The sequence below is a fragment of the Mustela nigripes genome, chromosome 1 (genome assembly GCF_022355385.1).
Source record: "Mustela nigripes isolate SB6536 chromosome 1, MUSNIG.SB6536, whole genome shotgun sequence".
NCBI classification, from domain to species: Eukaryota; Metazoa; Chordata; class Mammalia; order Carnivora; family Mustelidae; genus Mustela; species Mustela nigripes.
Genome location: NC_081557.1, coordinates 95,479,239 through 95,503,741, shown reverse-complemented (window position 1 = coordinate 95,503,741; position 24,503 = coordinate 95,479,239). Strand labels below are relative to the sequence as shown.

The 24,503-nt window shown below is 49.1% G+C and overlaps 1 protein-coding gene and 1 long non-coding RNA gene across 17 annotated transcripts in view; one reads left to right on the top strand and one right to left on the bottom strand.

The window, feature by feature from the left end:
- Positions 1 to 12,326, top strand: part of NCAM1 (neural cell adhesion molecule 1) — a 301,008-nt gene extending 288,682 nt beyond the window's left edge. For 6 of the 12 annotated variants that reach the window (XM_059416911.1, XM_059416904.1, XM_059416896.1 and 3 more), the window contains 4 exons: positions 4,544 to 4,751; positions 5,639 to 5,755; positions 6,754 to 7,569; positions 9,031 to 12,326. In XM_059416911.1, the coding sequence (XP_059272894.1) occupies positions 4,544 to 4,751; positions 5,639 to 5,755; positions 6,754 to 7,569; positions 9,031 to 9,151 (1,262 nt within the window). In that variant the 3' untranslated portion in view covers positions 9,152 to 12,326. The remainder of the gene's footprint in view (positions 1 to 4,543; positions 4,752 to 5,638; positions 5,756 to 6,753; positions 7,570 to 9,030) is intronic. The other 6 variants (XM_059416966.1, XM_059416957.1, XM_059416948.1 and 3 more) reach the window with 1 other exon arrangement.
- The window catches only part of LOC132028247 (uncharacterized), a 41,276-nt gene that overhangs the window by 2,246 nt on the left and 14,527 nt on the right, over positions 1 to 24,503 (bottom strand). For 2 of the 5 annotated variants that reach the window (XR_009407383.1, XR_009407379.1), the window contains exon 3: positions 124 to 4,006. This is a non-coding gene — a long non-coding RNA (uncharacterized LOC132028247). The remainder of the gene's footprint in view (positions 1 to 123; positions 4,007 to 24,503) is intronic. The other 3 variants (XR_009407386.1, XR_009407380.1, XR_009407382.1) reach the window with 3 other exon arrangements.

Sequence of the window (24,503 nt, the reverse complement as noted above, 5' to 3'; positions counted from 1 at the left end):
GATTTCATGGCTCCCATTAGAAGCCCATAGTAGGGGCTGCAGAGATTGACCTTGTGATATGTGAGAGAAGGCTCTCATTGGCAAATCCTATTATGTTTATAATCACAGTGTAAGGACACTTACCGGAAGCCCTTGAGACTGGCCGTCTGTTTAACAGCAGGTTCTGGGAAGGAGCAAGCAGAGTGAACCGGAGCCCAGCGCAGTGGGAGGGACCCCTCAGCTGCACAGAGAGCTCCTAATAGGGACTCGGGCCCATCTGATGTCTGTAAACATGAGACCCGGATTCCCATTCTGAGGATTTAAGAAAGACGTAGGATGTAGGTCTCTGTCGTGGGACAGTGAGTTCCCTGTTTAGGGTCAGCCTCTCCCAGGCCAGGAACCACAAAGGAGGGACAGCCCCCCGCCCCACGTCCATCACCACTGGGGCGGCTCTGACCCTGGAGGTTATGGAGGAGCTGCTCCCAAGAAACTCTCTTTGCATGCGGGTGTTTGGGTAAGCCAGTGAAGGCCGGCCAGTGGCACAGTCGGGCAAACGTAGACCCCCTGGAAGGCTTTTACATTTCCCTTCTATTAACTCTTACCTGAGGTACGGGGATACCCTCCGTTCTTCCAGCTCTCCTGGTCTACAGTCTTGTATCATCCTCCAAGAGCCAGTGGCTGTTGGCTTGTCTTCAACACACATTTATCCGTTTCCTGGTATTTCCCTTACTTTTAGTTTTTTGGTTTTTTGGTTTTTTTGCAAAAACTACACACACTTTCTCTAGCTTGAAGGAGCGCCTTACTCCATCTGAAAGTCAAGACTCTTAGCGGTGAACTGGGTGCTCCTTTTTCCTTCGGGGCCGTCTTTGCTTTCTCTCCGTCCATCCAGTCTGCTAGGTCAAGGGCACACAGCGAGACTCCGCAGCTCCTCCTCGGGAACAGCTGTGGCTCCTTGTAGGGCAGGCGTGGGAGGACCCGGACATGGCAACCCTCAAACTCTACTTGTGCGAGGATCAGCCGGGCCGCTCCTCCAAATCCTGATTCCCGAGCCCCACCCGGAGACTCTGACTGGGTAGAACTGGGAAGTCCCAAGTCTAAATTTCAGTACCCCAGGAATCCTGCTGCAGGCGGACAGACATTATGCTAAAAAGTATCTACTTTCCATATAAAAATAAAATCACAAGAATCCGTGAATAAAAACAGGCCCGCCTGAGTGTGGTGGTCTTCCAAGGAGAAGTCCTCAGTACACAGTGAAGGGGATCTGGACAGTGCTTGGGGTGCTGCTGGATGGCGACATGGGACCCAGGCTCTTGTGTCTGAAGAGGACGTGGGGACGCCGTTACACCAAGCCCTGCCCCGCACGGGGACCTCTTCCAGAACGTTACAGTATCCCTGCCCAGGGGGGTTGTCCAGCCTCTGCTCGGTGCCTCCAGCCACAGTGGGCCTAACTGCCCAAGCAGCTCACACTCTCTTAGTCCTTTCTTGAGGGGAGCTGAAATCTACCCCAGATCCTAGAGCTATGATGCAGAAGTGGACTTCTTCCATTTCATAGCCTACCTGTAAGTCTCTGGACGTGGCGCTCTCATCTCCAGGCTCAGCAGCCACTCTTTTCTTTTGACAAATATTCTTTGAACATCTCCTGTCAGTCAGGCTGTCCTAGATGCTGGGGAGACATAAGACACAGTCATAAGACATAAGACAGTAGAACCTTCCAGAAGGGTTAGCCAAATGAAAAGCATGTAAATGAACAGAAAATGGCAGACAGAGGCAAAAAGAGGAAACAGGTAGTGTGGTAGATAGTGGGCAGAGGTCAGTCACTGGATAAGAGATCAGGGGATGGAGGGAGAGGGCTCTCTGACAAGGTGGCGTTTGAGCTGAGGCCTGTAGGATGGCAAAGAGCCTCCCAGGAGGTTATGGGGCTGGAGTGTGGCAGGCAGGGGTCAGCAAAGTCCCAAGGCAGGAATGGGCTGGGTGTGTTCAGCAGGTGGCGTGAAGGCTCCGGCCGGAGCACAGGGAAAGGGGTAGAGGGCCAGTGCCAAGACTGACAACAGTCAGAAGAGTGGGAGAGTCTATAAGCATGTAGGGCCTTCAGGCCAAGAGGAAGAGTCTGAATCTTACCTCCAGAAGAAGGGAAGACCACTTCCCTTCATTCTGTCTCATCACAGGGGTCCTTGTACCCTCTGCCCTTCCCCAGTGCGTGCACGTGCTGCTGGCCTTCAGAGCCAAGGAAGTCCTCGCTCTGAATCTGACGAGCCCAGAGCTTCAGCTGGACAACCACTGCCTCTCACAAACCCGGAGCCACCTGGCAATGGTCTGTCATCCTCTTTGGAGCTAGGATGCATCCCCTCAGACCATACTTATGCATTCACCTCCAAATGGACAGTTCGTACCACTGAGTCTGAAAACACAAACACTCACCTCACACAGATACTTCAGGTTCCTTCTTCAGGAACAAGCTCTCAGCACCTACGGGGCACTGATCCCAGGAGGCAGCAGTGGCTTCTGGCCCAGTGTCACGGGCTAGAGAAAACGCCCAAGGCTGATATTTCCTCCCTGTTTAGGGAAGCAGCTTTAGGACTCGAAAGATCAAGAAGGCTTGCCTGCTTCTCTTTTCTCATTAGGGTGGAATGTGTGAGGACCTGCAAGAGAAGAACAAAATGCTTTATTTAGCTTTTCTGAGCTGCTAGGGAGAAGACCCACTCTAGCAGACCTCAGGGGCTGGCCAGCCATTTGCTGCTGCTGAAGTCTGGGGACAGCGTGGCCAGACCTGGGTCCTCTGAGCACAGAGCCCTTGGCCCATCTTGATGCCTTCCTGGGGATAGGCTGGGGTTTTAAATATGGGTTGGATGAGACCAGCCAGCAAGCCCAAGGAGGAAAGCAAGGCCAAGGTCCCAAAGAAGCCACAAATATTCAAGAATTTGAGAATCTTCTCCATCTAAGGCCCATCTGTGCCATGGGCAGTAAGAATTAAGCTGTGAGTGAGCAGTCATCTCTGCCTTGCTGGGCTGGTGGTTCATACCCTGAATTAAACTTTCAAGGCAAAGACCAGTGGTGCAGGACCACTGCTGAAGAAGCCCCATGCGGCCTGAGCAGGGACGCCAAGGCCGACTGAGGAGTGCCCCCAGGAACACAGACTGCACAGAAAAAGAAGAACGTGGCCCGCTGTAGCACCTGTAACCTTGGACTACACGTCCCTCCGTTATCTGGTGTGATATGTGGCTGGCAGGCCAGTGGGCCTGGCCAGGTGTGCAGCAAAGGCAGAGTGAGACCCAATGGTGTTGGCCACAGTTCCTGCCTCTAATGGGCAGACCTGGGTGATCCCAGGAGATCCCGGTGGCACAGGAAGCCTCAGGCCAGGTCGGGGGTGCCAGGGGGTACACCAGGGGCTGCCTGTTCTGTAACTGGGTCCTTCCAGAAGGAAGCAGATGTGCTCATGTCTGCAAAGGAGTCTCCATGGTCCCCACACTGGCTTATGGGCAGAGCCCTGCTGGGTTCCAGCTTCCCGGAGCTTGAGCAGGTGTCTCCCAGACACTGGGGGACTCACCAATCAGAGGGCCGCCTCAGGCAACTCACAGCCATCACGCGGGGCATGGGGAGCTGAGCCAGGGGCCCTTCTGTGAGACCATCAGTCCCCTGGGGCCCTGGGGCTTTATAGATGGACCACAGGGGCAGAAGGACACAGGCCGTGTCATGCAGAGTGAGCCCGGCCAGCATGGGAGCGCTGGGTGCCGCTTGGGTGTGAGAATGCGGGTCTGTCTGCAGTGGACACAGAGCGTACTTGCCCTGAGTGTGAGTGTGCCTGTCTGTGTGGACGTGCATCTCTGGGTGAGTCTACTGGGTTTCCTGAAGCCTGATTCAAGTGTGCCTGAGCTCCCAGAAGGTGAGTACACCCAAACCTTTCACCTGGCTTACCGGGGCTGGGCAGAACTCCATGTCTCCAGAGTAAATGGGCTTCATTCGGCTCCCTGGGTGCAGTGAAGGATAAACCATGTCTGTTGTCCAGTGCTGGAATCCTCTGGAGCTGGTCCTAAAGGGGAGAGGGAGCAGGATAGCATTTCGGGCATACCATTGCACCTGATGTCAGCACAAGCCCTAAGAAAGCCCTGGGAACCCCCTGCTGCTCCAGCTGGGACCCTGCCCCTGACGACTCCCAGGAGCCACGGTCCAGCCTGAAACCAGTGACCACTGTCCGCCTGCCTGCTGCCCAGGCTCACGGGGACATCAGCTAAGGATGGGTTGGGGGGAGGCTCAGAGACTGAACACAAGGATGCAGACACAGGTCCCAGTCCCCACTGCCATCCTGACCTATGGGTGCCTCATGCATCTGTCCCCTGGTCTCAGACATAAGGCTGGCATCCCACCCTCTCGAAGATATGAAGAGACTCTGTTGTCTCAACACTGGGGTACAGAAGGGCCCCACGGACGGTGCCCCACTTGACACGAGTGCCCTGACTTTGCCCCATAGGCTCTCCCCGACCCAGGAGCTGTTGCTCTGCAGGCCACAGAAGTCGGCCTGGTGTGTTAACCACCGACCATCTCTCTCTCTCCCTCCCTCCCACTCAAGCCAACGGCAGCCCCACATCAGGCCTGAGCACTGGGGCCATTGTGGGCATCCTCATTGTCATCTTCGTCCTGCTCCTGGTGGTGGTGGACATCACCTGCTACTTCCTGAATAAGTGCGGCCTGCTCATGTGCATCGCCGTCAACCTGTGCGGAAAGGCGGGGCCCGGAGCCAAGGGCAAGGACATGGAGGAGGGCAAAGCCGCCTTCTCGTGAGTGCAGCCCACTTGCCGCTGCTGGGGTCTGGGCTCTGCCCGGGGCTGGTGGGGAGGCCCAGCCATGGAGCCGTATCACGGGAGAACTGTTTCTCAGACACAGCCTTTGGGGGTACCTGTTTGCAAAGCAAACTGTTGGGCCCAGCCTCACAGCTAACACATTAGAATTTCAGAGAAATCTGAAAATCCCAGCGTGGATGAAAATGAGGGGAATTTTCAGAGCTGAACCCGGAGGGGAATTTCCATAGCGCTTCAGAGACCTACCTGCCTTGCTGTCATTCATTCACACATCTCCCCACAAACACTTACTGAGCAGCTACCGTAGGGCCAGCCGATGTTCTGGGCCCTAGGTTACCCCCAAGCATCCAACAGATAAAACGTCCTTTCCTTTCGAAGCTGAGGCTCCAGATGCTGTCCCTTCCAGCATCTCTAGAGAAAGCTTGAGCTAATTATCAGGAGCCTTCACAGACTCACGGTGAGAAGGGACAGAGCCGGGGGTCAGGGGGTGGTAAGCTATGAGCAGCAGCATGTGTCAGGCTCCATACATAAAGACAGACTATCCAAGTACTTCTCTGCGCCAGGCACCATGCTAAGCCCTTCACATTCATGATCTCAGTTAATGCTAGACAGGTAAGCAAGGTAGAGACTTATTTACCCCAATTTACAGATGAGACAGAAGCAAGTGTGATCAAGACAGGTGCTCAAGGTCACATAGCTCACACAAGTGGGAGCTGAGGCTCAGGCACTTGGACCTGGCTTGAGATGTCCCTGCCCCTCCCCCAACTGGGCCAGGCCCAGGTGCCATGATCTGTAGCTGTCTTCTCCAGGAGCCCCCCCCTCCCTGCCCCAGTGACCCAGAATTGAAACAGCCCCTCTCTCCACAGGAAAGATGAGTCCAAGGAGCCCATCGTGGAGGTGCGGACCGAGGAGGAGCGGACCCCAAACCATGACGGAGGGAAACACACAGAGCCCAACGAGACCACACCGTTGACAGAGCCCGAGTACGTGGGCGGGGAGGGGCCAGACCTTGTCAGCAGAGCCCTACACCCACTATCACCCTACCCACACCTCCCATACCTCCCACCCACCCCCCACTCCCAGTCAAACCAGCAGGCCAGATCCTGGAGCCCTTGGCCAGAAATGCCTGACCCCCTCTCTCCCTAGAGAGAAGGCATTCTGGGTTCTGTTAAGGGACTATAGGTGCTCTGCGGACTCCTGGGATGAGTGGGACCTCTAGATCCTCTCCCTGAATCACACACACATCCCGGAAATGGCCGAAGACTTCAGTGAGAGGGCCTGAGCTTTGAGAGGCTTAGCAGATTCTGCTTAGGGTTTTCAAGAACTCTAGAGGTTTCTGTGTCCTCCGAGAAGGGTGAGAACAGGTGGGGACCCATGAAGCTCCCCGGCCCTCCTGTTCCCAGAGGCCTGGGGAGCCCTCTGTCAGAAACCGTGCCCAGCCGAGCCTGGGAGGACTGCTGACTGTCCTGAGGGCTATGGGTTTGAAGGGAGTGGAGTTAAATGGCGGCACAAAATCTCTGGCTGGGGAGCCCGTGGCCCCTTGGGGCTGTTTGGAGCACTCACTGCCATCTTCCCGACTTTGCCCATCACTGCCGGAGCCCAGTTCCTCGGGGGGCCGGGGACACCGGCAGCGATAGACACCAGACTGAAGCCTGTCCCTCCTGAGTTGGGCTGCAGGCAGGGCTCGGAGAGGCCTGTGGGACAGGGCACCTAGCGCAGAGAGCTGGAGGGGCATCCGCAGGGAGGAAGGGCCAGCAGGTCCCTTTAGACCTCCACGTGCTCTGTGTTTCCTGTCTCCGCTTTTGCCCGCCTGGGCGTGTGCTTCCTCTCGCCATCCTTGTTTCTCTGTGGGCCTGTGTCCGTGCCTGTGCGTCCCCGCATGGCTGCCCGCGCCCTGCTTCTTGGCTGCAGCCCTCCCCCTGCTTCTCTGTCTCGTCTGAGCTTCATCGTCTATTCTCTTCTACTTCCTGTCCTCCCACAGGCTGCCTGCTGACACCACAGCCACTGTCGAGGACATGCTGCCTTCTGTTACCACCGTCACCGCTAACTCTGACACTATCACCGAAACCTTTGCCACTGCTCAGAACAGCCCCACCAGTGAGACCACCACCCTGACCTCCAGTATTGCCCCCCCGGCCACGGCCACACCTGACTCAAACTCTGTGCCCGCCGGCCAGGCCACCCCTTCCAAGGGGCCCGGCGTTGCCACCTCCTCCCCAACCCCCGCTTCAGCCCCCAAGGTCGCCCCCCTTGTTGACCTGAGCGACACTCCAATCTCAGCCCCTGCTACCAACAATTTATCTTCTAGTGTCCTGGCTAACCAGGGGGCAGTGCTCAGCCCGAGTGCCCCTGCCAGCGTTGGGGAGGCCTCCAAGGCCCCTCCAGCGAGCAAGCCGGCCCCTGTGCCAGGGCCCGCCACGGCCGGGGCAGCCAGTCCCCTAGCTGCAGTGGCCGCCCCTGCCACAGAAGCCCCCCAGGCCAAGCAGGAGGCTCCCAGCACCAAAGGCCCGGATCCCGAGCCCACCCAGCCCGGCGCTGCGAAGAGCCCGACCGAGGCAGCCACGGGCCTCACTAGCCCGAAGAGCGAGGCTGCCTCCGTCAGCGCCACAAACCCTGCCCAGGGCGAGGACTTTAAAATGGACGAAGGGAACTTCAAGACCCCAGATATTGACCTTGCAAAGGATGTTTTTGCAGCCCTGAGCTCTCCTGCTCCCGCCGCTGGGGCCAGTGGACAAGCCCCCGAGCTTGCTCCTTCCACTGCCGACAGCTCTGTTCCGCCTGCACCAGCAAAGCCCGAGTACGGCCTCTCTCTGTCTGCTGTGGTCGGGTTGTGTCCGGTGGTGGTGTGCGTTTGTGCTGTGCTGTGTCCTGTTTGAGAGAGGGGTCTTCAGCCTGATGCTGGGTTTCTCTGAGGCGACTGTCAAGCAGGGGCTGGGATGAGGCAGAGAGCCGGGCAGGCAGCAGGGCCGAGCCGCCGCCTGCGCACTAACTAGGCCATGTTAATTACGTCTTAGCCTGATCATACGAGCAGAGGCTTCAGTTTTTCCTGGGGCGTGGGGAGGGGGGGCTGCCATCGGGCCACTGATGAGCATAGCTTGGCAGGTGAGCTAAAGAGGCCAAGGTGCCCTTACCAGCCACTCCAGGGCCCCCAGACAGTCTATTAGCCAGGGTCAGGCTGGGTCGTTCCACAGGAAGGAAAGGGGCAGGCCCCAAGGCCCCTGTGGGTAGAGGGAATGGTTCAGAAGGCCCTGTCCCACTCCAGCCCGGATGCCTACAACGCCCCTAGGACTATGGGCTACTTGGGCTTCTTCTGACCTGCAATGTCTGGGAAGACGTGGAGCTCACAGGCACCGAATGCCTGTTGGGTCTCCAAGTCCAAGCGAAGGTCCTTAAGATTACAGATGTCTTAACTGTGATGCCGAGATGCAGCCGGAGCCGGGGTCTGGCGCTGCACTTGCGTCTGTGTGCCCTTAAACCAGACTTTGACTCCTGGGACTGAATAAGGCAGAGTCAGACCTAGGTTTTTACAGAGGCCCCTGCCCCCCAGACGAGCTGTCATGCTGCCCACAAGAGCCAAAATGGGACCCTCCCTGCGAGCCCTGAATCTGAAGAAGTAGGAATCCGCTAGTCCTTCCCACTCAGCAGCCCCGACTCCCCCTGACCCTGTCCCCATGTAGTGTGCCAGCCCACCCTAGCCTCCCGTGCCATGCAACACCGCCTTGGTGGCAAAGAGCGTTTCCTACCCTAACCACAGAGCACAGGGCCTGCTGCACTGAGGACAGGCATGAGCAAGGTGGTCGGCAGTCTGGGTCCGCACCCCTGGACTCAGTGCTGGGGAATCGAGCCCAGCATGCGTCATTTATGCCGACCCAGGTGGTCTGCTACTGCACCCGGGCAGTCAGGGTGAGGAGCAGGCCACGTCTGCTGCCCCCTTCCGCCGCCCCAGGGAAGCACTGGGCTCCGGGCCCCCGGCATTGCAGGAGGGCCAGAAGGGAGGGAAGGTCTCGTTCCTCTGATTCAGTGGCTCTCCACTTTGGCTCCATTTCAGAGTCACCTGGGTGCTTTTTAAAAGTCATCGTGCCCCACCCGATTAAATCAGGATTCCTGGGGGGCTGGCTCAGGTGTTGGGGATTTTTAGAGCTCCCAGGTGATTCCAGCGGGCAGCCAAGAAGGGGGACCACTGCTGTATGCCTTAGCCCGGCTGGAGGGTGACAACTGCAGACTGTGGTCTCAGTGCTATTTTCCCAATTCTCTGCAGGAAGGGCCCAGTAGAAGCAAAGTCGGAGTGCCAGGAGACAGAAACGAAGCCAGCGCCTGCCGAAGTCAAGACGGTCCCCAACGACGCCACACAAACAAAGGAGAACGAGAGCAAAGCATGATGGGTGACAAGAAATGAGCAGATCAAAGTAAAAGTGACACCACAGCTTCACCAGAGCATTCCCAATATCTCACACACGCACACATGCACACACACGCACACACATCTCATTCCTCTAGTGTCTTTTGCCTTTAAAAAAAAAAAAAACACTAAACAGATAAACATGGGATCTCCTTTTTGTAGGTTTATAGAAAGGGTTCCTTTGCTGCGCGCACTCACTTGTAAGAAAATGAGACAAAAAGGTTAAACTCATAGCCAAACTAGGACACTCTGTTCCCTGAAACCATTTAAGAATCAAACAAAAGGACCCCAAATTAAGAATCTAGGAAGCTCAGAAAAAAAAAAAAAATCTAGGTTCAGGAAGACCGCACTTGGTGTTGCCCAATTGGCACAGACCAGTTTCAGAGAAATACTTCCAGGCACTAAGACTAACGAATGAACAAAGTCCAAGTTTATTTTTATACTTTGAGTCGAGTTTGAACTCTGTAAAGCCCCATAAATAAGTTATAATTTCTGTTCACTTTGTATTTGTTCAGTATGCAAAGTGTGTCCCCCTTGCTAGCTGAATTCAATTCCCACGTAGACTCCCGTTTTGTAGGAAGAATGCCAAATCGCAACTTCTGGGGGGGAGATCTCGGTTTGCAATATTCTGATTTCTTTTTCTTTCCTTTTCTTTCTCATTCTTTTTTTTTTTCCTTCCTTTCTGCCAACTTTGTTTTCCAATGTTTACAAGTTGACATATGTTTGACTTTGGTTGTGTTTAAATGTCCGTGTAAAATCGCTGCCTTTTTTTTTTTTTTTTTCCTTTAAGTTACAAACACTGCCTGGAGGCGGGTAGGGTCATCACAGGCTTGCTTTCGCACGGGACAACTTTACAAAATATGATTGTTTACAGTGGCTCTTCCCCCCCCACACACCCCCTCCACTTTCTGATTTGAAATTTTTGCCTGTGTGCAACTCAGGTGAAAACCCATCTCGTTCTGGAGTGGTTTTGGGTTTTTTTTGGGTGGGAGGGTTGGTTCTCAGTTCTTTTTGTATTTCCTTGGGAGTTAGAGACCACTTTCTGATTAGCCACCACCTGCCTGTATCTGTGGAAAAGGGTCTGCCCCCACCCCCAGGCGTCCATGTCCTTCCTTTTGAAGGACTCCTTAGGCTTTGTTGAATGAAGCAGAGAAGATTGTATAGTTGGGGCTGGTCTTGGTGAACACACATTTTTACCCCAAACATCCCCTTTTTGTAGAAAGCCAAACAAAATATATACACACAATTTCCTTTTGAGCCCAGAATCTAGATTTGAGCGGAAGAGCATTTGTGCTTCAGGGAATTAGTGTCTTTTTTTGGAAATCTGTTGAAGTAAAGTAACATCGGCCTTCTGTTCATTTAGGCAGCATTTATAGAAACAAAAGAGAGAGAGAAAAAAAAAAGAAAACAACCTGCTGTCTGGAGTCATAAACACAACTTTCCTGGATTGGAAACCAAGTGGGGGGAAAAATACAGAAACTTAAAGGGGGATGGGAGGGGGGAGAAGGGAAAAGCCAGCCCTTTGTATAGAAATTTTGCTTTCTTTTATCATTCTACTTTAGAAACTGCAAGCTTGTGCACTGTGGATGCGTGAATATTTTAGTGTGAAACGTGTTTTTGTCATAGTATTGAAATAAAATTTCAACATAGTTTGGTTGTGGAAGGTATAGCAGATAGTTCAGAAAAAAAAAATATTCAGGAAACAAAAATAACTCTTAAAAGGAATTAAAGCCTTTAAACAAAGAAAATGAAATAAAAGCAATGATGATGACACTGATAATGCTAAGGAAACAGCAATTCAGCCCTCCGGCATGCGTTCCTGTCCCAAGGTACAAAACAGCAAGAGGTTAGGGTGGCCAGACCGCCCCTGAGTCCGTCCCATGGGCCACCCACCCCCATGTTCTGACATTTCTGCAGTCTGATCCGTGGTGATCCGCTACGATTATAATTTCAAACTGTGAAAAATAATGGTCTTGTCATTTGCTAAATGTGGGGTTATTTTGCATTTTCTCAGCTCCTGGGGATGGAAATGGAGGAGCCAGTGTACCCAGCTCTGGCCCCCTTGATTGTAGGGCCTTTGCACAAATCTCTGGTTTCAAATGCACAGGCCCTCAGGCACGAGTAATGAACGCGCAGACAGTTCTTAGAGCACACAGAAGAATAGGAGCTCCTGGGGGTCTGAGACAGGAGGACCCAGCAGGGCGTGGGGGGCCCTTCCCACTGCTGGGCTGTCCACGGACTCAGCTGTTCATCTTCTGATGGCTGTGGTACTGACTACCCAAGCCAAGCCCACACTATCCCTCATTGAGACTGTGCATCTCTTGCCAAGTGGTTGGGCCAGATGTAACAACCTGGGCTCTGATGGTTTGGAAGAGGAAAAGGTATAGCCGACCCTCAAGTAACCTGGCCCAGGGCAGCTGATCCTCCCCACCATTACCCACCCAGAACCGGCTCCGCCATCAACTGGCACCAAGACTCTGCCCACCTTTTGGTCTGCCTCTCTCATTATACATAGATTTGTCTCTGCACGCATGAGCTTTCCTTTCTTTTAAAAAAAAAAAATTAAAAATACTAAAAAAAGCAAAACAACAAAAACAAAACAAAAAAAGAGCAAAAAGCTTTCTCTAAAATCAAAGAGAGAGTCACTTTATTTTCAAGATGTTCTATCTTTTATGTTAAGAGATAAAAGCTTATAGTTTTCCTTTTTTAATTTTTTGAAGGCGGGATCAACTCTACCAGTTTGCAGTGTGTATGTGTCTATATGTGTATGTGCCATACATATGTATTCACGTAACCAGCAGCATGGCCACGTTCTGCGGGAGGGGGCGCACCCTGTGCCACATGCAGGTCTCTGAGTCCTGGGGGGCCGTAGTGTATGTAGTGCAGCTTCTGAAGTGGGACCGTTTTCACACTTTTCTATGGAGCCCTTCCGTCCCGGGCTGTCACTCGAGGCTGTCTGTCTGGATGGTGGTTTTCAGACCTCCATGAACATCCCTACCCAGCATTCCGTACTTCGGGGGCCTTCTCTCTTGTTATAAACTTTTTACCGAGTGAAACATCAATACCACCTTTGTTTCCATTCTCACTGGTGTAAATACTGAGTACTAACTGAGAATTTTGACTTTGCATTCTGTCAGAATACTTGTGTTCAATAAAAATTGAAAGAAAAGAAAAATGATGATGGTCCATCTGGGCTTTATTTCGATTCAGTGCAAGTCTGCCACATGAATCATAATGTGGAAATGCCAATTGTTTGGCTTTTTTTTTTTTTTTTTCTGTCCTTGTGAACAAGGTCTGTTAAACCCAGTGTCTTGAGTTCATGTGGCCTGAAGGATGGTGTCCCTCAGGCTGATAGAGGAATCCTCATTTTAGAATGGCAGCCATCAGAAGATTTCATTCAAGTCCTGGTTCTGCCATGTCCTTGTTCACTTTGGAAGAGTTCTTTAATCTCCCCAAGACTCAGTTTCCCCTTTTGGCAAACAGAAGATTCCAAGCTCGTAGAGCTGAGGCCCTGGCTAATGAGGGAAGCGATGTTTATGAAAGCAGAGTGTAGTGCTGGTGGCACTCCAGGGGTGTGAGAGCATCAAACCCAGTTGGAATAACAATCTGACCTGGAGCGCCACGGTTTCAACAAGGAGGCAGGCACATGAAGCTTATTCCAGAATACATGATTCCTCTCCTCTCCCTGTCTTTACCATACTGCTCAGCCCTTGGAGTTTATTAAAGTCTCTGAGATAGATAGAGTGAAGGAAACTTCACCCAACTCAGAATTCTCTTGCCTGTGCTGCTGTCCAGCTGTGCTGGGAAGAGCAGAGAGTTGGAATTACCTACTAGACTTCGGAGTTGGAAGTCCCTGGAGCAGAGCAGGTCCCAGGGCCAGCACTAGGGTGAGGCAGGTGAGTGAAACTTGTAGGGAGGAAGATGTAAGGAGGCCCTGTCTCAAGGCCAGTCCTGCACCTGCACGGGTCTGAGCACCTCCTTCCTTTGTGTCCTACATGCTCATCTCTAGCCCCAGCCTGGGGTGGTATCTTCCTCTGGGGTAGTGTCTGCCTCTGCCCCCAGGAGTTGGCCCTTCACTGGCCCTGGAGCCTGTTTTGAGGACCCAGAGCCACGTGTATATATGTGATTTCCTGGGCCACCAAAGTCCAGTTGCATATGGCAAGGTAAGGAGTGATCAACAAAAACATCATGAAATGATGACCCTCTCTCTAATGACCCATGGGGGCTTACTTCCAGAGCCTTCCTCCTTCAGAGTCGTCTCCTGCGAGACTCGCCCAGTAAGTATTCACTGAGTGTCTCCAAGATGCTCAGGATACAGCAGTGGAACGTTGGGTGACGTGTGGGGTGCAGCAGACAAGCTCATCGCCAGCATCCAGTTCTCCCTTCCCTCCTTCCAGGCACTTGATAGGTTTGTACTTCTCTGGTCACACAGAGCAGGCATGGCTGTATCAGTGGAGTATGAGCAGGGCGGTGCGTGTCACTTCTCAGCAGAGCCTCAATGGCCTTTTCCCTTGTCACAGCAATCAGCAAAGCTGCAAGTGGTGGAAGGGCCACCACCTGGGCCCAGAGTGAGGGGTACACAGATGGCATGATGGACACGGAGAATGCATGAGGGGTAACCCCAATGGCGATCTCTGGTGAATGTTTAATAACCAGCCCTCCAAGGGAGGAAGACGAAGGGATGCATATACACGTGGTGTGTGTTTATCATAAACTTAACTGAGACAAAGAATGCAATTCACAAGTGATATACCATACTCCGTGTTGAAATTCTACATATCCATAGGATACAGAACATTTTGGTACATTTTTGCCGCACTCTTGTATAGAACCAACCTGCAGTTGCATGAGTTGGTAAGTGGAATTCCAGCAAGAGCATCGGTTGCTAACATTCATGGGTCAGATGGAAGTGGAGCACCGGGAGATCCGTGTGTTGGACCTTCACTTGCTCATCAGTGGTGTGAGTTTTGAATATTAGAGCAAGGCCTCGATGTTTTGTGCTAGCCACAGTGGGATGGCTATGCATAGGGCACAGTCCTAAGCTTAATCTACATCATAAATATTTCCCCATCACTCTCAAGTCTACACAACCAAAACCAAGCAAACAAACAAAAACCTATTTGTGGCACTCTCTGCTCTCAATGGTGTGTAAATACTCCCAGCATGGCTGGTTTGAGCATGTCCTCGCTCACCAGAGGCTCGCAGAGAGATCCACTTCATCATACAGCCTACTCCCCCCGTAAGGATAAAAGACCACCTAAAGATCCTCAAGCTCAGAGAAAACAGCGATATCAAGCGATAACAACAATAAGCTATCGATATATGTTTGTAAGAGTAAAATGTAGTAAAATAATTGAGAAATGATACATTTGGGGTACTTAATGCCTTCACTTTAAACACAATTTTGTTGATTGTAGGTTTATGGAATTAAACTTTTAATAACATCTGGCTCGTATTTATGAAAACATAATGATTCTCTCAAGCCAGTAAAGGCTGGCTCCTGCAGACACCTGGATAGCCCTTATGTTATAAGCCACTTAGCCTTAGTTAGGATCTGTTACTAAAGCATGACTTAGTCTGTCATGAATAAACAGGGAGGGGTAAGTGGCACCAAGAGCAAATCAAGGTCAGTAGGTGATCAGGGTCCTCCTCTCTGAAAAGGGGACATTTGAGCAGTGATCTGAAAAAAAGGTACTAAAACACAGGACTATCAGAGCAAAGATATCTCAGGTAGAGAGAACAGCTAGTTCAAAGGTCCTGAGGTGGAGACTGCTTAGAGTGTCTGAGGCAGAGCAAGAAGGCCAGTGTGGCTGGAGCAGAGAACAATGGAGGGGATGGGGCAGAGGTTCCCATGAGCTAGATCACAGGGGGTCCTCAGACAACTGCAAGAATTTTGGCTTTTTCCTTCAAGTGAGGTGGAAAACCAGAGGGAAATTTGGAGCAGAAGCCTGACAGGACTTGATTTTTGAGACAATCGTTTTTGGCTGTTGGTTGGAGAACAGACTGCTGAAGGGCAAGAGAGGACGTGAGGATGCCAATAAGGAGGCAAAAATCTAGATGGGACAAGACAGCGTGCTTGGACAACCGGCTTCCAGCCAAGTGTGGGCAATGGCCAGCTTCTGGCAAGCTCCCGAAGGGGAAGCCAGCAAGACTGGATAATGGATTGGATGTTGGGGTTTGAGGAAATCATCAAAGGTGACTCCCAGATTTGGAGCCTAAACAATTAAAAGGATGGAGCCGCCATCTACTTTCTAAGAAACAGTGAAGACGAAGCAGCTGGGTCGGGGCATGCAGAATTTGGTTCTGGATAAGCCTGAAATGCCTGTGAACACCCTCGTGGAGATCTGGAACAGGCTGAAGTACAAGAGGTCCAGTCCACAAACACAGAGGAGCTGTCGCATAGAGCTCGTATCTGAAACCCCGGCACTTTGTGAGATGAGCAAGGAAATGAAAATGGATTTAGAAGAGGAGAGAACTAAGCAAGAACCCAGAAAAGAAAACTGCAGGCAGCTCTCTGCCGAGGAGAATCATGGGAAAATCCTGCTGTGCCATTTGCAGTCTCACATCAGAGGATCAGGGTGGGAGAGGCAGGGACACCCTAACAGAATTCGCCTCCACCCATCCTGCTGCCTGGCACACAGGGTTACGGCTCAAGAGTCTAGAGGATAGATTCTGACTTGCAGCTACAAAAAGATGCCCTGAAACACTTGCCAGGCTGGTGTTCACCTGCTCACTGCCGCTCCAGTGAGGGCCCACCGTGGCTGGGGAGACCATCCCCACTTCCTCCCACGGGGTATTCAGAAACACTCCAGTGAGGTCGCCTGAGAGGACGGCCTTATGTGACCACAGCCCCAGCCTCACCGCTAGGGCTAGGCGCAGGCAAGGTAGGACGCATCTGGGTGAGAAGAGTTGCTCCCAGCATGGTCATATGAATCTCACACATAAATCTCTACCCCAGAAGCTCTGGTCTCATGAAAGGTGAGCTTGGGTGGCCATAGCTGAGTCATGTAGGAAGTCTCATTGACTTTTATCCAGTGGTCTGGTGGCCACCAATCCACTGGCCCCACTTTACACAGAATGAGTTGGACGGAAGGTGAATTTTATCATACAAACCCCCTCTTTCCCCCATCTTCCCAAGAAGATCTTTAGGAACTCCCAACTACACTCAGGATCAAATGCAGAGTCCTTAACAAAGCTCACTAAAGCCATCTTGGCCACTGTCCTGCTCCTTGCTTACTGCTCATTCTTGGCACTCCTCCAAATCATCCTCTGTTCCGGCCCCTGATGTTCTACTACCTAGAGTTGTCTGCCTTCCCTCCCATGTTCCCAGAACTCACACAAACCCTATTTCCTTTCCCTGCAGTGCCTGGGATTGTGAAACACTTTTTACCTATTTTCTGAAAGTGAGCACACGGCTTCTGGTGGCTTTAACAGAGTTTCATACAAGCAGCTCAGCTGCAGAGTTCACATGTGGCGGGAGAGGGTCTCCCTACTGGGGAACCACAGTGGCTGCTGCCCCAGCCCCTGATCGTGGGCTGCCATACCCCTCTCCCTCCTCTAGGCTGGGACAGTGTTTGGCCAGTGAGTAGCAGCTCTACAATGGAGGCAGGCTGGGACCACTTGGATTAGGGGGCCCTGAAAGGCAAAAACAAGATACCCCATGTCTGCCTCTCAAAAGCACAGTTAGCTGGTAGACAAAGCTGACCCAGCACAACCAGGGATGCTCCTTTCTTGGCGTTTTCCCTAAGGGGGAAATCGATAGATTGGGAGGCTGGGAAGAGCAGACAAGAGGCAGGAGAACAGGAAAGTGTGATTGGCAAAGGGTCTGCTGGTCCCCAGGTCTAGGTATCAGGGGGCATTGCTGTGTTCTGTCCTTTTCCTGAGCAGGTAAGCCCAGAGCTGACTGTGAACTCCAGCTCAGAACAAGGTGACCCACAAGGAACTGTGTGTTTAGAGTACTTCCCACCACCATGGCTGTCAACAGCCTGCTGGAAACATGGAGGCGAGCATGAGGAACAAACTGCGAAGACCTCAAGGGCTGATGGGATGAAACTTCCCCAGGGAGCCACGATCTGGAGCCCAGGACCCCACCTACAAGTCCTGTCATGCTCCTGCTGAGGGAAGAAAGAAAGCAGGTCTGTAGCCAAGGAGGAGAAGGTCACCAGCCTACCCTGTGGCCTACGCTGGGAAGTCAGCAGCAGCCCTGCACCCTGGCCCCACTAGGACAAGCCCCTGCAATGACCCTCTCTGCAGGCCTCTGTGTCTCCAGGGATACAGTAGGGACTGCATGTTCTGGATCGCAGCCCCTGGATCCCTGGACTTCGGATCTGGGGTGTGGCGTTCCATGACAGTTGTCTTCAGCCAGCACCTGGAGACGCACGCACGGAGGCTCAGCTAAGGGCTGTGGCAGAACTCCTTCCCCTCTGGGCGGTTCTGCGGGCCCACACAGACACGAAGTGCTAGAAACACAGTGGAGGGTCTGCATGTCAGCAAGACACCTCCCAAGGCTCAGCACACTTCAGCACACACACCTAAGGCAGACAAGCACCCCATATGAGCCCAGCCGACCAAGCAGATGAGGTCCCGCCACAGGGACCCGTGTCAACTATGCTCTCTGCAAATACAACTGCTGAAGTAGATGCTGAGAGGGGTGGGCTCAGAGGAGAGCATTTGAGAGAGAGAGAGAGAGAGGAAAGAAAGAAAGGGAGGGAGCGAGGGAGGAAGAAAAAAGGAAGGAAGGAAGGGGGAGGGAGGGAGAGGAAAGGAAAGGGAAAAGGAAAGAAAGAAAAGAAAAAGAAAGGAAGGAAGGAAGAAAAGAAAGGAAAGACAGAGGGCAGGAAGGAAGGAGGGAAGGAGGGAAGGGAAAAGAAGAGAAAAGAGGAAGGAATGGAAAAAAGAGAACAAAAGAAAAGGAAAGAAAGGAGGAAGGAAGGAAAAAGAAAAGAGGGAAGGAGGAAGGAAGGAGAGGGAGGGGGGAGGGGAGAAAAAAGGGAAGGGAAGAGAAAAGAAGAAAGAGAGAGGGGCACCTGGGTGGCTCAGCAGGTTAAAGCCTCTGCCTTCGGCTCAGGTCATGATCCCAGGGTCCTGGGATCGAGCCCCACATCGGGATCTCTGCACCACAGGGAGTCTGCTTCCTCCTCTCTCTCTGCCTGCCTCTCTGCCTACTTGTGATCTGTCTGCCAATTAAATAAAATCTTAGAATTTAAAAAAAAAAAAGGAAGAGAGAGAGAAAGAAAGAAAAAGAGAGAGAAACAAACAAAAAAATGAATGACAGAAAGAGAGAAGAGGAGCAAGATGGCGGAGGAGTAGGGGACTAAATATCATCGGGTCCCAGGAGTTCTGCATGATAGTTATCAACCATTCTGAACACCGACAAACTCAACAGAAGATCAAAGGGAAGAGCAGCAATTCTAGGAACAGAAAAACAACCACTTTCTGGAAGGTAGGACGTGCGGAGAAGTGAATCCGAGGCGACAGATGGGAAGATAGACCGCAGGGGGAGGGGCCGGCTCCCGCCAAGCGGGAGAGCAGCAGAGCACAGGATCGGAACTTTCAGAAGTCTGCTCCACAGGGGGACATTGCTCCAGAGGCTAAGCAGGCGGTGGAGCTCTTGTGGGGTCTCCGAAACACCAGGGGTGTCTGAGGGTGGCAGAGCTCCCAGGTAACCCAGGTATCAGAGCGGGAAAGCCGCTGCAGAAACAGAGGCAAGGAAGGGGCTCTCAGCTCAAGGTTACCTTAAGCCATGATCTGAGGCACAGTCAGACCCCTGCTCTTGGAATAGGGACCCCACAAGTGACAGATCTAGGGAGACACTCACCTTCCTACTCCGGGAGGAGCAGCGCAGGAGCATGCTGCAAGAATCTGCTGGGTTTGGAGACTCCAAACAGGGCCAGCAGCAGAGACAGAGACACTCGGTCACAAGCTGGGTCAGTTCAGAACGCAGCCGGAGACCAGGGAAACGGGAGGGACTGATGGCTTTTTTCTGAGGGTGCACTGAGGAGTGGAGCCCTGAGCTCTCGGCTCCTCCTGGCCAGACTGGGCAGCTGCCATCTTCATTCCCGTCCTCCAAAGCAGTATGGAAAGTGATCAGGGAACAAAAGCTCCCCAGACCAAAACTGTGTAGATTACTTAGCCCAGCCCCTGGCAAGGGCAGTGCAATTCCGCCTCGGGCAAAGACAGGTGAGAATCACTGCAACAGGCCCCACTCCCAGAACATCCAGCCAAGACCAAGTTCACAGATCAATGAGAACAGCAAAACTCCAGCATTAAGGGAATAGAGCACATAGAATTCATGGCTTTCTCCCCATGATTCTTTAGTCTTTCAAAGTTAAATTTTTTTTAACTTTTTAAAAATTTACTTGTTTATTTATTTGACAGACAGAGATCACAAGTAGGCAGAGAGAGAGGGGGTAAGCAGTCTCCCCACTGAGCAGAGAGCCCAATGCAGGGCTTGATCCCAGGACCTTGAGATCATGACCTGAGCCGAAGGCAGAGGCTTAACCCACTGAGCCACCCAGACGCCCCCAAAGTTAAATTCTTTTAGTTTTATTTTTTCTTGTTCCATTTTTGAAATTTTTCCTCTTTCCTATTTTAACCTTTTTAAACTATTTTATCTTACCAATACCCTTTTAAAAGTATTTTTAAGTTTTCATTGTTATTATCATATTCTATCCCTTCATTATATTTAACCTTACATTTTGTATTTAACCTTATTTTTTATATACATAGAGGTTCTTCTTTCTTTAAAATCTTGGGATACAGGTTATTCTAACAGATCAAAATATACCCTAACTCTAAATATAATTTCAACTATATAACTCAAAATATACCGTATACTCTAGCACACTGCTTTGTTCTAGTCTCCAGCCTGATTACATTCTTTTTATTTTTCAACCAACTTCTTATCAATTCCTTCTTTTAGAATCTTTTTAAGATTTTATTTATTTATTTGTCAGAGAGAGAAAGAGAGAGAGAGAGACAGCACAAGCAGGCAGAGTGGCAGGCAGAGGCAGAGAGAGAAGCAGGCTCCACGCTGAGCAAGGAGCCTGATGTGGGACTGGATACCAGGATCCTGGGATTATGACCTGAGTCAAAGGCAGCAGCTTAACTGACTGAGCCACCCACACATCCCTAGAATCTTTTTAAATTCTCATCTTTACAGTCATATTCCATCCCCTCATTGTGTTTACCCGTATTTGTGTGTGTGTGTGTGTATTTCTCTTTCTTTACAATTTTGGGAGGCAGTTTCTTCTAACAGAACAAAATACACCCAAAATCAAGTGTGTGTCTCTGTTCTATTCATCAGTGTAATGTTATATATATATATATTTTTTTTCTTTTCTCCTTTCTTCTCCCCTGATTTGGTTAATATATATTTTTCTGAGGAGGTTGCTACTCTTTTAGTATTTTGTTCTCTCATTCATCTATTCTTATTTGGATAAAATGACAAGGCAGAAAAACTCAACAAAAAAACAAAGAACAAGAGGCAGTACCGACAGCTAGGGACCTAATCAATATAGACATTACCAAGACGTCAGAACCAGAGTTCAGAATGATGATAATCAAGGTGCTAGCTGGGATCAGAAAAAGCACGAAAGATTAACTAGAGAATCTTTTTCTGGAGAAACAAAAGAACTAAAATCTAACCAAGTTGAAATTAAAAAAGCTATTAATGAGGTGCAATAAAAAATGGAGGCTGTTACTGCTAGGATAAATGAGGCAGAAGAGAGAATTAGTGATATAGAAGACCAAATGATGGAGAATAAAAAAGGTGAGAAAAAGAGAGACAAACTACTGGACCATGAGGGGAGAATCTGAGAAATAAGTGATACCATAAGATGAAACAATATTAGAATAATTGGGATCCCAGAAGAAGAACAAAGAAAGAGAGGGTCAGAAGGTATATTGGAGCAAATTATAGCGGAGAATTTCCCTAAACTGGCAAAGGGAACAAGCATCAAAATCCAGGAGGCACAGAGAACCCTCACCAAAATCAATAAAAACAGGTTCATACTACATCATCTAATAGTAAAATTTAAAAGTCTCAGTGACAAAGAGTAAATCCTGTAAGCAGCTCTGGACAAGAGGTCTGTAACATATAATGGTAGAAATATTAGAGTGGCAACAGACCTAACCACAGAGACCTGGCAGGCTAGAAAGGACTGGCATGATATATCCAAGAATACTACATCCAGCTAGGCTGTCATTGAAAATAGAAGGAGAGATTAAAAAGCTTCCAGGACAAAAAAAAAAAAAAAAAAAAACTAAAAGTATTTGCAAACACCAAACCAGCCCTACAGGAAATAGTGAAAGGGGTCCCCTAAGCAAAGAGAGAGCTTACAAGTAACAGACCAGAAAGGAACAGAGACTTTATACAGTAACAGTCACCTTACAGGCAATACAATGGCACTAAATTCATATCTTTCAATAGTTACCCTGAATGCAGTGGGCTAAATGCCCCAATCAAAAGACACAAGGTATCAAAAAATAAATAAATGAAAAAAAAATTTAAAAGACACAAGGTATCAGAATGGGTTAAAAAAAAAAAGACCCATCAGTATGCTGTCTGTAAGAAACTCATTTTAGACCCAATGACACATGCAGATTTAAAGTGAGGGGGTAGAAAACCATTTATCATGCTAATGGACATCAAAAGAAAGTTGGGGTGGCAATTTTTATATCCAATAAATTAGATTTGAAGCCAAAGACTATAATAAGAGATGAGGAAGAACACTATGTCATACTTAAGGGGTCTGTCCGAGAGGATCTAACAATTTTAAATATCTATGCCCCTAACATCAGAGCACCCAAGTATATAAACCAATTAAAAACAAAATCAAAGAAACACATCAACAATAATAGTAGGGGACTTTAACATTCCCCTCACTGAAATACACAGATCATCTAAGCAAAAGATCAACAAGGAAATAAAGGCTTCAAATAACACAGTGGACCAGATGGACATCACAGATATATTTAGAACATTCCATAGCAAAGCAACAGAATACACATTCTTCTTTAGTGCACATGGAACATTCTCCAGAATAGATCACATCCAGGGTCACAAATGAGCTCTCAACTGGTAAACTGGTACCATAAGATTGGGATCATTCCCTTCATATTCTCAGACCACAATGCTCTGAGCTAGAACTCAATCACAAGAGGAAATTTGGAAAGAACCCAAATACATGCAGATTAAAGAGCATCCTTCTAAAGAATGAATGGGTCAACCAGGAAATTAAAGAAGAATTGAAAAAATTCATGGAAACAAATGATAATGAAAACACAACAGTTCAAAATCTGTGGGACACAGCAAAGGCAGTCCTGAGAGGAAAATATATAGTGATACAAGCCTTTCTCAAGAAACAAGAAAGGTCTCAAATACACAACCTAACCCTACACGTAAAGGAGCTGGAGAAAGAACAACAAAGAAAGCCTAAACCCAGCAGGAGAAGAGAAATCATAAAGATCAGAGCAGAAATCATGAAATAGAAACCAAAGAAACAATAGAACAAATCAATGAAACTAGGAGCTGGTTCTTTGAAAGAATTAGTAAGATTAACAAACCCCTGGCCAGACTTATCAAAAAGAAAAGAGAAAGAACCCAAATAAATAAAATCATGAATGAAAGAGGAGAAATCACAACCAACACCAAAGAAATACAAACAATTATAAGAACATATTATGAGCAACTATATGCCAGCAAATTTGACAATCTGGAAAAAATGGATGCATTCCTAAAGACATATAAACTACCACACTTGAACCAGGAAGAAATAGAAAACCTGAACAGACCCATAACTAGTAAGGAGATTGAAACACTCATCAAAAATCTCCCAAAAAACAAGAGCCCAGGGCCGCTTCCCAGGGGAATTCTACCATTTAACAAAGAATTAATTCCTATTCTCCTGAAACTCTTCCAAAAAATAGAAATGGAAGAAAAACTTCCAAACTCATTTTATGAGGCCAGCATTACCTTGATCCCAAAACCACACAAGGATCCCATCAAAAAAGAGAATTACACACCAATATCCTCGATGAATACAAAAGCAAAAATTCTAACCAAAATACTAACCAGTAGGATCCAATAGTACATTAAAAGGATTATTCATCACAACCAAGTGGGATTTATTCCTGGGCTGCAAGCTTGGTTCAACATCTATCGGCAAATCAATCAGTGTGATATAATACATCAATAAAAGAAAGAACAAGAACCATATGATATTCTCAATAGATGCTGAAAAAGCATTTGACAAAGTAGAGCATCCTTTCTTGATCAAAAACTCTTCACAGTGTAGGCACAGAGGGTATATACCTCAATATCATCAAAGTCATCAATGAAAAACCCACAGCAAATATCATTCTCAATGGGGAAATACTGAGAGCTTTTTCCCTAAGGTCAGGAACACAGAAGGGATGTACTATCACCACTGCTATTCAACATAGTACTAGAAGTCCTAGCCTCAGCAATCAGACAACAAAAAGAAATTAAAGGCATCTGAATCAGCAAAGAAGAAGTCAAACTCTCACTCTTGGCAGATGATACAATACTTTATGTGGACAACCCAAAAGACTCCACTCCAAAACTGCTAGAACTCATACAGGAATTCAATAAAATCTCAGAATATAAAATCAACCCACAGAAATCAGTTGCATTTCTACACACCAACATCAAGACAGAAGAAAGAGAAATTAAGGAGTCAATCCCATTTACAATTGCACCCAAAACTATAAGATACCTAGGAATAAACCTAACCAAAGAGGCAAAGAATGTGTACTCAGAAAACTATAAAGTACTCATGAAAGAAATTGAGGAAGACCCAAAGAAATGGAAAAACTTTCCACGACCATGGATTGGAAGAACAAATATTGTGAAAATGTCTATGCTACCTAAAGCAATCTACACATTTAATGCAATCCCTATCAAAATACCCATCAATTTTTTTTTCAAAGAAATGGAACAAATAATCCTAAAATTTATATGGAACCAGAAAAGACCCCGAATAGCCAGAGGAATACTGAAAAAGAAAACAAAAGTTGACGGCACCACAATTCTAGACTTCAGGCTCTATTACAAAGTCGTAATCATCAAGACAGTATGGTACTGGCACAAAAACAGACACATAGATCAATGGAACAGAATGGATAGCCCAGACATGGACCCTTAACTCTATAGTCAACTCATCTTTGACAAAGCAGGAAAGAATGTCCAATGGAATAAAGACAGTCTCTTCAACAAATGGTGTTGGGAAAATTGGACAGCCACATGCAGAAGAATGAAACTCAACCATTTCCTTACAACACACATGAAAACAGACTAAAAATCGAAGAAG